The 17,962-nt window shown below is 42.2% G+C and overlaps 1 protein-coding gene across 4 annotated transcripts in view; it reads right to left on the bottom strand.

Moving 5' to 3' along the window:
- Positions 1-3,849: 3,849 nt before the first annotated feature.
- Positions 3,850-17,962, bottom strand: part of sema4c (sema domain, immunoglobulin domain (Ig), transmembrane domain (TM) and short cytoplasmic domain, (semaphorin) 4C) — a 128,980-nt gene continuing 114,867 nt past the window's right edge. For 2 of the 4 annotated variants that reach the window (XM_039803237.1, XM_039803238.1), the window contains 5 exons: positions 16,510-16,625; positions 13,007-13,164; positions 11,851-11,942; positions 9,102-11,600; positions 3,850-5,121 (listed from right to left, as the gene is read on the bottom strand). In XM_039803237.1, the coding sequence (XP_039659171.1) occupies positions 10,705-11,600; positions 11,851-11,942; positions 13,007-13,164; positions 16,510-16,625 (1,262 nt within the window). In that variant the 3' untranslated portion in view covers positions 3,850-5,121; positions 9,102-10,704. Of the gene's footprint in view, positions 5,122-5,298; positions 5,322-9,101; positions 11,601-11,850; positions 11,943-13,006; positions 13,165-16,509; positions 16,626-17,962 lie in introns of those variants that run through there. The other 2 variants (XM_039803239.1, XM_039803240.1) reach the window with 2 other exon arrangements.

The following is a 17,962-nucleotide window of genomic DNA, read 5'->3' as shown; positions in this document are numbered from 1 at the left end:
ACATATCATAGAGATGTGGGTTTTGGGAATCCAGAGCAGTTGAACATAGAAGTTTGTGTCTTTTCAATTGCTTTGCTTAGTGTTTTTAATGGTTAGGTTGTGGTAAATAAAAAAATTTAAAAAGTGAATACGCTTCCAGCATAAACCAATATGGCACTTTAAAGGTCCCATGACATGGTGCTCTTTGGATGCTTTTATATAGGCCTTAGTGGTCCCCTAATACTGTATCTGAAGTCTCTTTTATATAGGCCTTAGTGGTCCCCTAATACTGTATCTGTAGTCTCTTTTATATAGACCTTAGTGGTCCCCTAATACTGTATCTGAAGTCTCTTTTAAATAGACCTTAGTGGTCCCCTAATACTGTATCTGAAGTCTCTTTTATATAGACCTTAGTGGTCCCCTAATATTGTATCTGAAGTCTCTTTTATATAGACCTTAGTGGTCCCCTAATACTGTATCTGAAGTCTCTTTTATATAGACCTTAGTGGTCCCCTAATACTGTATCTGAAGTCTCTTTTATATAGACCTTAGTGGTCCCCTAATACTGTATCTGAAGTCTCTTTTATATAGACCTTAGTGGTCCCCTAATACTGTATCTGAAGTCTCTTTTATATAGGCCTTAGTGGTCCCCTAATACTGTATCTGAAGTCTCTTTTATATAGACCTTAGTGGTCCCCTAATACTGTATCTGAAGTCTCTTTTATATAGGCCTTAGTGGTCCCCTAATACTGTATCTGAAGTCTCTTTTATATAGGCCTTAGTGGTCCCCTAATACTGTATCTGAAGTCTCTTTTATATAGACCTTAGTGGTCCCCTAATACTGTATCTGAAGTCTCTTTTATATAGACCTTAGTGGTCCCCTAATACTGTATCTGAAGTCTCTTTTATATAGACCTTAGTGGTCCCCTAATACTGTATCTGAAGTCTCTTTTATATAGGCCTTAGTGGTCCCCTAATACTGTATCTGAAGTCTCTTTTATATAGACCTTAGTGGTCCCCTAATACTGTATCTGAAGTCTCTTTCCCGAAATTCAGCCTTGCTGCAGAATTACAGCCACTAGAGCCAGTCCCACAATGAGCATTCCTTAGTATGTGCCATTTCTGTGTCTGTAGCTATTGAGGAGGAGAGAGGGGGGGGGGGCAAGGTGGATGTTGGGGGTGTGGCCTTGACCAGCTGCCACTCCAGATCGGTCCATCTGAGCTTTCATTTTCTCAAAGGCAGAGCAGGATACCCAGGGTTTACACCTATCACCATTTCTAGCCACTGGGGGACCAGGCAGGCTGGGGGAACGCATATTAATGTTAAAAAAAACTCATAAAGTTAAAGTTTCATGCCATGGGACCTTTAAGAGAATCAATTGATACTGTTTTCAGACATAAATTACCATATTTCCATGTGGTTTACAATAGTTTGACATAGCTTACAGCATACTCAAAAAGCAATAAGCCCAAACAGGTGGGCGAACTGTGGTCTAGTCTTGAAAAGCTCAGTAAAGCCTACCCACACACACACACACACACACACACACACACACACACACACACACACACACACACACACACACACACACACACACACACACACACACACACACACACACACACACACCAGTCACAAACACATACAGAGCTTCTTCTTTTGTGAGGGAGTCTGTGGCGCAGCTGAGTACACTGAGATCAGATGCATCTTGTGAGCCTTTTTCCACAGCTGGGACTGTCGACCGCACGAAGCATGTGGCTTCTTCTGTTGACACCAGGCACGGCTGTGCAAGTCCATGGAAGCTCGACTGTTGTTGTTCTTGTGCAGCACAGGCTGGGGGGAAATGAAAACAACTCTAGACATTCAGAGGTGAAATAAGCCTGTGTGTATATGAGTTCCTGTCCAAAAGGAAATGGTCATAATTTGAAAGACTGAGAGTCTTATTTTGAGAAAAAAATAATGACCAACACAATAATACATGGAGATTTGGAAACCAAGAAACATAAATATAAAGTTTTGTTAGAATCCACCTTTAGCTATTCTAATCATCCCCTCTAGTCCTAAAATTTGGGGTTTTGGTTTATGATGTTTGTACACAGGCTTTTGAGAACTTGCTTTAAGGTGTGTATTTTTGAATATGCTCCAAGGCCTTCATTTTGTCAAAGGAAATATATTTCAAACCATTCTACAGAATAACTGACTTAAAGTGCTCATATTATGCTCATTTTCAGGTTCATAATTGTATTTAGAGGTTGCACCAGAATAGGTTTACGTGGTTTAATTTTCAGAAAACACCATATTATTTGTTGTACTGCACATTACTGCAGCTCCTCTTTTCACCCTGTGTGTTGAGCTCTCTGTTTTAGCTACAGAGTGAGGCATCTCACTTCTGTTCCATCTTTGTTGGGAGTCGCAGATGCTCAGTAAGTACTGCTAGCCAGTCAGAAGCAGAGTATGAGGGTGGCCCGCCAACAACTAAATATTTTAATAATAAAAAAAAAAAAAAAAAAACTTTTCTTTTTAAAAAAAAAAAAAAAAAAAAAAAAAATATTATTTTTTAATAATTAAAAAATATTTTTTATTTTCTATTTTGGGGCTTTTCTGTAGAGAAGTGGATGGACATGAAAGGGGGAGAGAGATGGGGGATGACACGCAGCAAAGGACAGCAGGTCGGATTTAAACCCTGCACCGCTGCAGGACTCAGCCAACATGGGGCGAACGCTCTCACTGGGTGAGCTAGAGGCCGCCTGTTGGGGGTGGTAAGTCCCTTTGGGGGGGACTTTGGGCTTTTTCACTTTGTAAACCTATAACGTGCACAAAAAAGATATATAACACAATAAAGGAAAGGGGGAAAGCCAAAAAGCATAATATGAGCACTTTAACATTGCCATCTTCATCATTGTAGGGGTAATAATAAGCTCAAGTAGGCTACCTCTTCATCAACACCACTTGTTCCAAACACTGTATAAAAGAAGTGGATGAAGCCTCCGGGTCTAACCAAGAAAATGGAGGTGAAGCTTGTTCTGGCCGTCTCTGTCTATCTCCAGCTGTATGATGTGTCAGACAGAGTCTGAGTCTCTGTTGATTTGCACATTTTTTCCCGTTTTATTTTGTTATTATGTAACGCCCTCTGAACTGCTTTTATATCATATGACAAATACATTTGAATTGAATTAATGGAGTCAGCCTATCGTAGCTGGTAGTTCATTAGGTATCATGTAATTAAGATCAGCCTCACACCAGTTTGTAATCCTACTTGTGTTTATTTTCTTCCTAAACACCAATATGTGGATATTTATATTTTTTGCTCCCAAACATAACTGCATAAGTAACCCTTGAGGTAAGTAAGTACCCAAGTTATCATTGGTTCAAATCACTTCAAATATATAAACACTGTCCAATATGTATCTACAAGTCGCTTCCTAAATATGTGTTAAGGAGTACTTCAGTGATTTAATGTTGCTCTTCCATAGAATTTGGGGACTCATAAGAGACAGATTTAAAAAATGAATGGTCAAAATGAAAGCAGCAGAGGCAGAGATATCCTCACCTTTACACGACTGAACACTGAAACTGAAAGACTGCATCCTACATTACCCATAATGCAACCCAATAGCGTATCTTTGTAAGACCAATCACCCACTCTATGTCCTTACTTTGGAATGGAAGCCTTCTGGTATAAACTTACAGTCTCCAAGCCTCCAAGCCCAGGCCAAGATAACTCTGATGACATCACTATGACATCAGCAGGGTTATTTTCTCAGATGTGATAACACTGCTCCATAGGCTGAGCACTTCCTATGACTAGTGAACTGACCTTTATGTGTAAAATGAGTGGACTTCCGCTTTCACGAACAAAATCACACACCTCGAGTATATCTCTATTTTTATTTGTGTATACATACACATATAAAAAATAAGGACATATGTACAATGATAATAAATATCAACAGGTTTTTACAAGTGAAATAAGTTACTTAACATAGTTTAAAAACAAACATAAAAGATCAATAACAGACAGGCAAAATGGGGCAAAATGAAATTGGGGTGATAATAGAATAATACAAATAATAATGCGAGAAAACAGCAGAACTTAAAGCCTTGTGTGAGAGAAAATATTTTGAGCGCAAGAACTGAAGAATGCACATCAAGTACATTACACATGCATTTTTGTCACGCTTAAGACCTGTATTCCTTTATCTTTTTTTGTTTTTTTTGCAACATGTTTTATTAAATAAAAAAAAAAGCCTAATTGTAAAATTGAAATATATTAAGACATAACCAAGTACTAGTGTAAAAGGCTAATATGTTTTAGCTATCTGCTTCAGGGGGGTGTAACAATATAAAGTGGGCACATTCTATCGCTGATCTGCTTCAAATTGACAGATACGTATTTGGTTTTCAGGGGCTGACAAATTAGATAAAGGTTAACGTTTTGGTACATCGCTCCGCCTTCCATAAAGTGAGGGGACAAAGATTTGGGCCCAGCAGATTACTACTGACGTGTAAACAGGAAGCAAACAGGAAGTCCATTTTGTTTTGCTTGAGGGGGAAATTTAGCTGCAGATAAAATATGCGGAAAGGTTGCAGACATCAGCTCAGAGTAGCAAAGTGGACGGACTGCTGAGACTTAAATATCCATCTGGAATCAAATAAAACCAATTGAAGTATTTCAACAAGAACAAAAAAAACCAACTGCAGTCTACTTTGGCTTATCCAAAAGGTGAAGAGGCACAGAAAAAGGAAACGTGTTGAAATGCAGCCACAAAGTCCTCTACAACCCTTGAACCATAAAATCAGACATATTTTGTTTTATATATATTTGCATTATTGTTCCACAATATGAGGGTCTGTAAAAGTCCAAAAATGGCCGATCAAAATGACGCACCTGTACAAGGATGATCGTATCGAAAGATGTATGGACCACTTGCAGAGGATCATGCAACACTAGGATGGAGTGCTGATGGCTGAGTACCTCTTCAACCTTGGGATCATTTTTTGATATTCTACAGTACAGCTCTCTCAGCGCGCTGTACACAGTGGGGGCAAAAACAAAGCATTTTCGTCCTCCCCTTCCTTCTTGCTGTGCCTCCTCTGCTCCCGACAGACACGTCCCAAAAAAAAAAAAAAAAAAAACACCCCTGATGGACAAAGCACAGAGAGAGAGAGGACAAACAATGTCAAGTTAGTAACAGCAAACATCATGGGGTGTTCGCTGTATTTCAAAGATCAGAAAGAAGGTTATATATATATATATATATATATATATATATATATATATATATTTTTTTAGGAAATCATTACATCACCATGGAACACATCACATTCTGGACTGAATGGCCTGTTGGGGAATTATAAAATTAGGTCCATGATACACGTTATTATACCAGACTGAGTCATTGAAGGTGACTAGAAAATAATACCCGAGGCTATATGAGATTTTGCAGCAACTGTAATAATAGTTAGTTATCTGTCAGTTTTGAGCAGGAGATTGGTATGAAAAGGTCTGTATACTGTCTGAATCTCGCAAGTGTTATTAAACAGACATTTCAGTCCGACATAGGTCTTCCTAAGGTCAACTCATTTTGATCCTTGTCAGATTGAAACATTTTTTTTCCATTTATGAAGTCTTCTAGTCCCGAGATTCTGGCTTCGGGCAGTTCTGGTCCTTTTCTTATCTTTTGCCATAAAAGTAGTTTTTTTCTGACGCACCTGTCCCCTCGAGACTTTAATAAAAGTGTGCACAAGGACAGCTTTTGGTGAGAAGGAGACTGGTCAAATGGTGCAGAACATATAATGTAACAAGACTAGGAGTGTACAGCCATGCTAGCAGCTCTGTGAGATTGCACTTGTACTGTAGGCACAGCAGTGCTTTGAGCTAAATGCTAAAGTTGGCATTAGGATACTGCTTTGAGCTTAATACATGCTTATAGCATTTCATTTTGTGTAGGCAATTTACTGTTATAATGCCACTTTTATATGATAATAACAAAATCTTTTAGCGTGGATAATGCCAGTCCCTGCACAAGTGGTGTTACCTTGAAGCGACAGGGGCAGTGGTCAACCAATCAAATAATTTGTATTTGTTCATTTAAATGAGGTTTGACATTTTGGGAAATACACATAGGCTATTTGCTCTCTTGGAGAGCGTTGGATGAGTAGATTGATACCACTCGCATGCCTATCTGCTTAATTTTGGGGCGGGAGCCAGGAGATGGTTAGCTTAGCGTAGCACAAAGACTGACACAACAGAGGGGAACGGCTAGCCTGGTGGGGAAAAAAAAAACCCTGCCAGCATCTCCAAAGCTCACTAATTAACACGTTAAAGTTAGGCGTGGCGTGAGCGTGGCGTTTCTGTTGCGTGTCAGCTGCAGGGCGGCTGCGTGGATTTTTCTATGTCTTTACACACCAGAAACGTTTCTGACGCGGTGCTGCTGCTGCTAGCCTTGTCTGGACACATGCATGTTTCCCATTGATAAAATGAAATACCATGTTAAACATAAATATATACTGATTTGATTACAGCAAAGACAACGTCGGCAGTATTGACGGCAAAATAGGCTACAGAATATTTCGTTCTGTATTGACAGGTGCAATATTAGAAAATCGATTTCTTTTTTATTACATTTATCTTACATCAACATGTAATTTATTAATATGTTTTCATGTCTAAACGACATATAAACATCTTTACCTATTCTATTTTGCCTGGAAATGCTTCCAACACGCTTGCGTGTCTCGTGAAAAATAGGCGTTGGTTCTATTTCTAGCAGGCACGCGTTTTCTGAGATGCATGTGTCACACAGGCAGTGTGTAAGCTCTAACCTGTTAACATGGGAGCCAAAATATAAACGGACACGCCACGCAGCTGACACGCTCGCGCGACGCATCCAGTGTGTAACCAGCCTTAAAGTCTCGAAGATCTGTTTTGTTCTCTTTGGCAGTACCTATACACAATAGTGGGCTGCAGGTGTGCTCTTAGATCTCACTTTACAAGACATCCAAAGAGTGTCGCCTGTGGGACATTTACTTGCAACGCTAGCAGAAAAAAAAGAGGCAAAAACAGTACACCTTTGGAAAAGGGGGATGGATGGAAAACGTGTCACATGGCTACGTTCAGACTGCAGGCAAAAGTGGCCAAAATCAGATTTTTTTTTTTGGGGTCAAGTGACCAGATCAGACTTCTTCAGAAGTAGAGTGAAGACTCAAATCTTGCTAAGATCAAGATTAAGACCACTTCCATATGTAGTCCTGAATCAGACTCAGGTCAGATTTTTTTCAATGCGGCCGCAGTGTGAACAACCAAGGCGGATTTTTACGACAATCTACACCGACATTTGTCACAATTATGTGGCGGCGGGAGTTAGCCCCAGATACGGACAGACAAATTAAAAACTGACGGTTTTGAATAAGCCGCGTGTCTGTGAAGCTATTCACAACGCAGTCCCACCACTCCTGGCTTCGTCTCTGCAGCATGAGTTTAAATACACCTTCAGGAAGACAGGAACTTAAGAAGTTGGGATGATACCCACACTGTATTATGTGATCCTAATTTCTCCTTAATTAAAGTGATGGTTTGGAGTAATTTCACCCTAGGGTCCTTTGCACCATGACCTCGAGCCAAACACCCCCCCAGAAGCTTTTTTCACCTGGGTCGAACATTGGGAGAGTTAGCTAGAGTAGCGTTATCAGCTGAATAGCTTAGCGCAGGGGGTAATGGATCTGAAGTGTCTCTTAATATTACCCCACTAATAATGCCCGAAATGATACCAAACGTCTACAGTAGTACAAATAGGTTATGCTCTCATAAAACGATGGATTGTAAAGTTTGTAAGTACACCAGAAGTTTATGTAAATAACACTTGCAGAAGCCAGCAGGCAAGTGTTATTTACATACACTTCCGGGTGGCTGATAGCTGACTGGGGGCTAACGGTAACTAGTTAGCTATATGTCCTGGGGCTGTTGTCAGCTGTCATCCCGACTGAGTCTCTCTGCGCCGGGGGAGTGAGGCAGACAGACTGGGGTGTGCTAGCTGGCTAAATTAGCATTAGATTAATCGTCTATCTATACAGCTAACGTTAACGTTACTATTGAAGTTATTCATGGGTTAGCCCAGTCCTGTTAACTGTGGTCAAAACAGTCATACTAAAAATAACGATATTAGCGTGTTAACCTCATAATGTTACCCACAAAGCATTAGCATCAACGTTAGCTACTTGTCAACCAGCACATTGTAGTAACGTTAAGCTGGTATCGATATTGAACTTTCAAAATAAATAAGGTCTCTGTTGTATTACTGTGATAAAAAGTGGGATGTTATTAATCACAAAATTATGCTGTATTGCAAAAAAGCAGTATTACAGTTACAAGAATTTTTTTTCTGTGACATTGTATGATTTACAATTACTCCTGAACGTATCATCTTGGTGCCAGTGTTCTGACGGAAGTTAGAGTAACTAGACAGTGAAAGGTTATAGGACGCCACTGATGGACGACTAAAGGAAACGTCCCGTGTCTGAAAATAAAATAACAGATTTCTCTGGGTTTGACATTTGGTAGAAACATTTGGGATAGTGTAAGAACACAACTCATAAAAAACATAGGTATGGTCGTTTTTAGACATTTTAAAGCAGAAATGTTACATATTGTACCTTTAACAGACATTTGTTTAAATGAAAATCTTCAAGATGATTGCTTTAATCTGTTCAAAAACCCATTTTTTGGGGGTTTTTACCCATCAGTTAGTGTGTTATTTAGTGACGTTATTATTTTGTTAATTATTTTACCTTTGTAGACAGCCAGACTTGCTGTTTCCCCCTGCTTTCCGTTTTGATGCTGGTTCAACTAATCACCTCATGGTTGTAACTATGTATTTAATAGACAGATATGAAAGTGGTATTCATCTTCTAATCTAACTTTCAGCAAGAAATGCAAATAAGTGTATTTCCCAAAATGTTTTAGTAATAAGTTGAGCAAAGGGGCAGCCAGATAAGCCAGATAAATTAACTGAATAATTCTTAACACTACGATGAGCAGCCAAAAAAGCTAAATTGGAAATCGTTAAAAGGTTAGAACTTTGCTTAAATCTGTTTGCATGAATTAAATGAAATGGAACAATACCTTTCACTGGTTTACGGCTGCTTTCCGCCTGGAGCCAGCAGTTTGTCAGCGCGGCAGAAATCTGTCTGTATGTCCATTCTTCCGTTAACACTGTGTGTGAGTGTGTGTTCTTTTTTGTGTCGGTGTGTTTTACAGTGCTCTTCCTCTGTATAAGTCCACAGTAGCCCCAGGTCAGTCTCTGGGAATCGGTAAAGAGGGAGGGGTTTCTGGGGGTGTGAGTGTGAGTGTGTGTGTGTGTGTGTGTGTGGGAGGGGTAGTTTCCTGCTTGGCAGCGCAAGTTCCCACCCTCACCATACACATACGACATAAAGCACTTATTGAGACATCCACAGCGGTCGCAACAGTGAGGGTTCAACTACATTCTCCATGCCTAATGTCTTCATGTCAGCTTCAATTTGGAATTAAGTGTGCCAGTTATTGTTCGGCTGCTAAGAGCTGAATGCAAATGGCCTTTTCTTTCTGCAGAGATGAACAAACATCCAAAAGGGCTCAGCCAAAACCCATATCTGTCACACACTTAGACACTAATAAATGTTGCGTGGAGTGCACTTGTAGTATATTGGACTCGAAGGTGCGTTTGGATGCAAGCGCTTGCCCTCGCATTGTCATTCACGGAGGGGAGCCATTAGTCACTTGATAACCGCTTTGAACACTGCTGCAGTCGGTAAGACGTAGAAAAAGAACAACAAGAAATGTCTTAATTCAAACCAACCATCACAACGAATGAAAGTAGAAGGGATCAAGGACGTCCTCCGGGGGTAAATACCACGTGAAAAAAATAAAAAATTAAATACAAATTGAGCAGAGAAAGTCTTGAGAGATTGTCCTTCGTTCAAAAAACCCCCTTGCGTCTTTTACTTCAAATCACTTCATTTTTCCATTTAATTTCCTCTCTCTTTTTTTCTCTCGCTCTCTCTCCCCTCCTCTCTGTCCCTCGCAGAGCTCCTGCTACGGGGACGTGATTGTCGTCTTGCTTCGTGATTAATTAGTCTCTTTATACCGCTCTCACACTCTTGGCTCACAAATACAAAAAAAGGGAAGACGCGCTTCCAGTTTTTAAGTGCAATAAGCTGAAAAAAAAAAAGTCCCAAAGGGACAGAAGGACAGCAGTTCAGTTCAACATTTCCAGTCCGTTGCGCTTGCCGCTCGTCAACTGGTTTCAGCACAGGCGGTCAAGAGCCTCTTGGTCCACTCAACGTAAAAGAAATGTACCCTTCAGACAACATGTAACGCCATTTGTTTGATTTCCATGCTTGAGGTGTTCTCCCCTGCGTTCAGCCGTTTTTTAAATACACAATTTACATGAATGGCGATTGCACAGTAGAAGCAGAAAAAGCCACGACCATGACTGCATGTTGCCCAGAACATAATTATTATACGAGTGCATGTTGGTGAGTGTGTATATTTAACATGCTTGGTGCTATAAATGTCAACAGTGAGCCAAACAGGCATTGGCAGAGCGAGAGAGAGTATGGGGGAATTGACAGCGTGTCACCGAAAGAGAGAGGGAGAGAGAGAGAAAGCAGGCGTCCTCAAAAGGAGGGAGGTAGGTCGGTTGTTTTGTTTTTCCAACTCGGGGAAAGGGAGACGGAGGAGGACAGGCCTAGACCGACGACTCCTCGGGGTTGGCGTCGGGCAGCACGCTTCTCTGCTGCAGCGTGCGTCTCAGCTCTTCCTTGAAGGGGCTGGAGTAGTCGTTCCCGCCCACGCCCAGGCCTCCCAGCCCGCCGCCCCCAGCGCCAGCCCCGCTAGCCCTCTCCTCCCCTGCTGTGCTCAGGTTGAGGCGGATGTAGCCGTTGCTACCGGAGCCTCGGATGTTGGTGAGGCTGAGACGGCTGGGGGAGTGGATGGGCTGGCCGGGAATCGCGCTGGGCGACGCCGTGCTGCTGACGCTGCTGGGCCCCAGGGCGTGGCCGGGAACGATCTTCAGCGAGCCGTCCGAGTAGTAGTAGTTGGCGCCCGTCTCCCAGAAGCGGTCCTCGTCGCTGGGCATCTTGCTGGGCACAAAGGTGGGCGGCTCCTTGGGCAGGGTGATTGGGTAGACCAGGGTGCTCTCTAGAGGCTTCATGTCGGCTCCCTTTCCCAGGGCCAGCTTCAGCCTCCTGCGCAGGTAGAGAGCCGCCACAAGGAGCAGCAGGCATGCCGCTCCCAGGGTGATGACCAGCACCCAGAAGAGCCCCATGCTGCTGTCTGGAGCCCGGGCCTCCATGAAGACCGGAGCGCTGGCTACCACGGCCACCTGGTATCGCTCTGTCTGAAACTTCACCCCCTGCTCCTCAGAGTAGCAGATGTAGCGGCCCGCTTGCATCTGGCCCGCTTGGGGGACGACGAGGGCTTTGAGGGTGCGGTCGAAGCGTGGCACTCCTGCTTCGGGGTCACCCAGCTGGAGCTCACGTTCGTTGAGAACCCAATAGGGCTGAGCCAGGTTGGAGACCAGCTGGCAAGGCAGCACCATGTCGGACCCCACCACCACTGTCACGTTCCTCAGACGGGAGTGCTCTGCAAGAGGAAAAGGAGGAGAGTTGGAGGAGGAGGTGGAGGGAAGAGCAGAAAGGAGAGGTGGTTAAGTGTCATCCATAATAAATCCAATTGATATTCTACAGCAGCCAGCTCTCTTCTGCTTAATTCAATTTATTCAGCTCACTCCGAATGTATTCACTTGGTCCAACCAAGTCCTTTCCCTTTCCCTTTCCTTGCTACTGACTTGCTCCCGCACTGACAGTCCATTCCCACAAGGGGCCGTACTCACCAGGGCTGGGGATGGAGACGGGCTTATCAAACTTGGCTTTCCCCCGGCTGAACCTTTCCAGCATGAGGTCCTGTGACAGGGACGAGGTGGACCTGGAGGGGAAAGGGCAGAAAGCAGAGCGGAAGATTAATAATGGTCACACCGAGTAGGGGAGACTGGGTATGGTTTCTCTTCAGCACCTAAAATTATCTTCTTTTTCTTTAGCTACATGTCTGAAACTTTTAGGCAAAGTACCCACATTTGTCTACTACAAATGGCAACAATTTAAATTTCTTCAACTATATCACAGATTTTGTGAGATGATGACAAATACAAGGTGGTCCTTTGTTACAACCTACCCCACTACTGGGGTAGGTTGTAACACATACTAGGGTAAGTTGTAACTAAGGGTACTCCAAGTGATATTCCACAACAACAGTTTTATTTTAAATGAATGGCTGCAACAATAAAATATGTGTGAATATATATGGGGAGTGTAGCTACATATCGTGGGTGTTTGTGCATGCACACGTGTGCGTTTGTGTGTGCATTTCTGTACGTGCACATTCATATGGGTGTGTGTAAGTGTGTATAAGTGTGTGTGTGTGTGTGTATGTGTGTGAGTGAGAGCAAATTAACCTAAACATATTTAACATAAAAACATATTTAACATAAAAACATATTTAACATAAAAACATATTTAACATAAAAACATATTTAACATAAAAACATATTTACCCCCATTCCACAGAACGAACAAATGAAATGCATTATTTATCAGTCACAATGGTGACAAGAACAAACAAATGGAATGCATTCAATTGCATGTGTACGTGCAATCTGTAAAATAATAACAGTTGGCATGGTTTTATATATATATACATATTATGAATATTGTTTTAATGTTAAACATACATCTGGAACAGTGACTCCTTTGGGATTAACATTATCTGGGGAAGGCTACCTTTGTGACTACCTTACCTATAGGCCAGTTAGTATATCATCAAGGTTTTTTTTTCTTCTGATTCATATTTGCTAATAATATGTTTGATATAAGTTAATAAAATAATGAACAATAATTTGGTTGGCTCTCCTGCAGGAAATCTGACGACCCCGTTGAGTAATCTCTGGTTCAAAGTATGAATAAGTGGGTGCTTAGCATAGGTGCTGGTCTCACCCGCGGTGCAGGTCGATGCGAACGCAGGCCCGCCCCTCGCTGTCCCAGGCGCAGTAGGGGTCGCGGGCGAGCAGACAGTCTGGCTGAGACTGATAGCGGCTGCAGTTGGCCAGGGGAAGCTGGAGAACCTCCGAACGAGAGCCGATGTACAAGTACTTCTACAGAGAGAAGGAGAAGAAGGAGGAGGAGGAAGAGGAGGAGGAGAGAGGAAGACAAAGAACAGATCCAGCCATCATGGAGAGACACAAACCAGAGAGGGAGAAACACGAGAAAGGTAAACAGAGAGAGAGAGAGACAGAGAGAGGGAGAGTGACTCTGTCAGGGCTTATAGGAGATAATGGGATAATCACTCTCAATTACAATAACATTCACCGCCCTGACCCTCTTCCAATCCAATCTGGATTGCGCTCTTTTTTTGGGAGAAAAAAAAGAAGAAGCTGTTATAAAATGTCTGTTCGCGGCTAAGCCGGCATTAATGAGATAAGCAGCGGGCTTCGGGGCAGGGGGGGGGGACGCCCCGTCAAAACGGCATCGATCGGCGGACACGGCCGGTGTCGACACACGCGCATCAGGTGACAGGACAGGGACGTTGAGAAAACAACAGGGGCAGAGGTTCAACTCCCCCCCCCGCAGGGGTGAAGGATTGTAATTACTGTTATTTGTGTAGAGGGTTTTGGATTCGTGAAGCGACACTTGATCTGAAAAAGGGCAGTGTTGATAAAAAAAATAAAAATAAAAAACATCTGCTGACTGCCTCGCTGTTGTCAGTGGATCTATGATTGTACGTGTCTGCTGGCATAAAGGGTATTAACAGATCAGCAGATGACAAAGTCGTACTGTTATCATCGAAAAAACCAATGAAGAAGTGATGCAACAGCAAGCTAATGGAGCCCCAAATCTCTAGTTTTCGAGGGATATGATCAGAGGAAGAACAGAACCATGCTAGTTGTGCCAAAACAACAAAGACACTTTGAGGAACTTTTTCCCCCTGAGAGACCATTAAGATGTCTTATTTCTCAAAAAGACGGAAAGCAATATATCTAGGAGGCAAGGACGGTGCCTATCTATACTGAGTGGGAGCAGCTGGAAGCTCTGATGATTAAAAAAAAATTGGAATCCCTTTTGTTTGTTGTATTGAATCTGGTCTGTTGACATGTTCTTAACAAAAATGTATCCAGAGATGACTCAACTGAAATGCCAACACAAGACTTCATGCATTTTAATATGTATGTCATGTTTAATATCAGACTGGGTTTACTAAACTAAATGGAAGTGATGTATGTTAAAAGGGTCCTGCAGTGATTCGAACCCCTTCACCCCAAAAAATCAGAACTCAAGGGCTGCATCCGACAATTTCTTTTTTTAAGATTATTTTTTTGGCCTTTATTTTTTACATAGGATAGATGAAGACATGAAAGGGGAGAGAGAGGGGGGGGATGACATGCAGCAAAGGGCCGCAGGTCAGAGTCGAACCCACGGCCCCTGCATCGAGGAGTATATACGTGCGCCTGCTCTACCAATCGAGCCAACCCGGCCACACTGCATCCAACAATTTCTATAGCTTTCCGAAACCTACTGCGATCAATCGTAGCCACTTTAAAGTGACTATATGTACATTTTTAATGTTTGAAATGTTGTCTGTTTTTCATACAATAGTCTTAAATGACCTGTAACGGCAAACGAGACTAACAGTGAAAAGAACGCAATTTTTATACAGTTTTATAGGTTCAATTTTTCCCGCGCAGTCACAGAATGATTTGGGGCAGGTAGACTGCGCTACAGTAGCACATTCTGACGGGTCACAGATTTCTTTGTAACACCGGACATCCTGTGGTAGTATCCAGCCTTTTGAGCCAGGTAAAGGGTAGCAGGAAATTTCTTTATATAGGCCTAATTGTGTTTTTTATTTTATTTTAGAAGTTATCTGCTGTAGTTATGGCTGATACTGGGGCAGGGCCATCACATAACTAATGGAATTAAACGAAGAACAACTAAAAGCTAAAAGGGAAAGTGACAGACAACATCGCTATTAATATACTAATATGTCTATTTCATTCATAAAATAACTTTACAATGCGCGATGTGGTTGTACGTCAGTAGACCCCCTTCCATTTAGCACAGAGGTTTTATTGCTTTTACTCCGTGTTTGTGTTGGCTTACTATTTTCCTTTCACTTGTCCTCCTGTACTTGTGTAAAGCGTCCGTGGGTTTCATGAAATGCGCTATATAAATCTAAGTTATTATTACTACGTTGTCTCTTATGGCTTTGACTCGTGACACAGTGACAGTGATTCCCGGTTTTGCTCACGATACATCTAAGATAGGTTAAGTTACCGTATGCAACTCTTGAAATGCAATGATGCATCTGTAACGTATTCTCTTATTGTAAATGAATGATTTTCTGTCAGAGCAACATATTCATCGTGACTATATGACCTCCCGGTAACGCTAACTCAGTAATCTACTGTGGGTAATACAGCACCGTAAAGAAAAGACCTTTACAACAGCAGGTGTGGTAAAAACACTACCGCTTTTGTCCAAAGCGGCCGCGAGAATCAACACAAACTGAAAGTTACACATAGCCACTTTAAGCTGTGATTAGTCAGCTGTGTGGAGGTAAGAAAGTAAGCAGGATTTGAACTTCTCTCTCAAGCTTAACATATTTTGCACAACTATTATACTAAAACCAACTGCAACACTGTGAACGCCCTCCCCATATTCAAACGATTATCACGTCTTGCCTCTCTGCCACTGTCATCTTTTAATTATTTTATGCCTTAATCAGATAGCGATAGTAGAGAGAGATGAAATAAGGGAGAGAGATGGGCAACAAAGGTCCCCAGTTGAGGTTGGACCAGGGATGTAAGATGCAGCTCACTGTCGACATCTTAACCGCTAAACCACAGGGGAGCCCTGATGTCTAGATTATCCCCCCGCCTTTGAGATTTCATAAACATAAAAGATACCTCAACAGGTATAAAAACTCATTCATCCCCATATCAGTAAATCTCCTAATCTCAGGCCATAAGGCACGAGGAGGGCTGGAATGTCAATGTATTGTTTGCACTTGTGTTGCACACTGTATTGTATGTACTTATGCCTTGTGTCTTTTGTATTTGTATTTTTATTTGGCAGCCTTTTGTCCAAGACAAATCTCCCTCCCTCCCGACAAATAAACAAACCTTGAATCTTGAATCCTGATGTTTGTTACTAGTTTGGGTCGAGCTTCAAAAGCATCAGATGCATCTTTTTCGTGAGACCCCTGTGGTGTGAACGCCCACATTTTCTAACTCCATGCCCTCAGTTTGTATTCCAGGCTTTCCATTAAAAGCGTGCATCATCAAAGCTAACCCTGGTGAAATCATCGGGGGAGGGATATTTTCTCAGACTTGACAAAGCTCACAAATGTAAAAGTGTAGTGCAACTGCTGCAGTTCCCCTGGAAAATACAAGTTCCTTGAAATAACCGAGAGTGCGAGAGACATCCTTTGCCCTTGTCCGTACCTTGGAGTGCGAGATGGTCAGGCTGTCCACTGGCTGGGCGACCTCGAACAGCTGGATCTCCTCTATGACGTGGGCCTCGGAGCCCAGGATCACCACTCGCTGCAGCCAACCCTCCGCTGCAGCACACGGGAGAGGGAGAGAGGATTCAGCTCACTTCACTTTTGTTGAGTCAAACTTTCAATTCAAGTTGTCCCCCCCCCCCCCAATAGAATAGACTTTCTTCATCTTCAATTTTTCACGGCATGCATAAAAAAACATGTATTTTCAAGCAAGATAGCTTCAGGACTCGGCTGAGTCCTGACAGAAAATAACCAATGAACACACACTTGCTGAGCAGGATGGCTCATTTAAATATCTTTGATATGGTATTAAAAAATATTCGCACACACACCTGTGACTGCACATGAGTTCATTTGAATAATAAATATGTGATTCATATCATAAATTTACCCATACACCTGTGACTGCATACCAGTCAATTTAAATAGCAATGCTCTGCAAACAAACACCTGTGAATAATGCACAGTATTTTACTTAAATATTAACGATGTACTCATACATCCACAAACGCACACCTGTGATTGCACAGACATCCATTAAAATATTAATGTCGACATATTACATTATACAAACGCACTCCTTTGATGCCATAACAAGTGAATTAAATATTGAAACGCAAGCTGAAAAAAAAAAGGTAGAATTAAAAACAAGAAGAAAGTGCTGTCGTAAGAAAAAGGTCCGCTTTACGAATGTGCGTAGCTACAGTCGTCATCAAGTTGTCTGCAACTTTCATCGACTTCACTTTGTGGAACTTTAACGCCAGCTGCCCTGAAATGTCATGATACTCAGCAACTGAGAAAGACAGAAAATGAAAAAGGAAAACAACTTCTCCAGCCAGAACCCCGAGTCCAGCTCAGCGAGAAACTAATCTAAAGGTACATTTTAAAGAGCCGAGATGCTGTTCCTGGCTTTTTACAGTGAGACCCTAGGTAAAGGTAATTTTTGTAGACATTTGGAGACGGGGTGTGTGGGGAGCTGATGCTGGAGGAGGAGGAGGAGGAGGAAGAGAAGATCCTGCGCTGCTTTCATGTAGGGCATTGTGAACGAGTTTAGATCCCCTGTGATGAAAGGTGTTTCTGGCACAGCTGATGGGGTGACCTTGATGTGTGTGTGTGTGTGTGTGTGTGTGTGTGTGTGTGTGTGTATGGAATAGTGTTCTGTGCTGACATGTGCTTTCTTGTGTGGTCCTCTCGATTAGGAGACTGTCACAGATAATATGAAAAGCTAACCCCCGGTAGCCAAACGGGAAGCTTGAGGGAAATACATGTACACACTATAGGGCTGCACAATATGAGGAAAATATGCGATAACCAAGGTTGCAAAATGAACTTTTTTTGTCCACAAGCCAAATGGCTAGTGAATGGTCAAATTTGACCATCCACCCAATAGTTTA

Source organism: Perca fluviatilis, chromosome 6, assembly GCF_010015445.1.
Source record: "Perca fluviatilis chromosome 6, GENO_Pfluv_1.0, whole genome shotgun sequence".
NCBI classification, from domain to species: Eukaryota; Metazoa; Chordata; class Actinopteri; order Perciformes; family Percidae; genus Perca; species Perca fluviatilis.
Note: the sequence above shows the minus strand (reverse complement) of the source record. Positions and strands in the feature narration are given on the sequence as shown.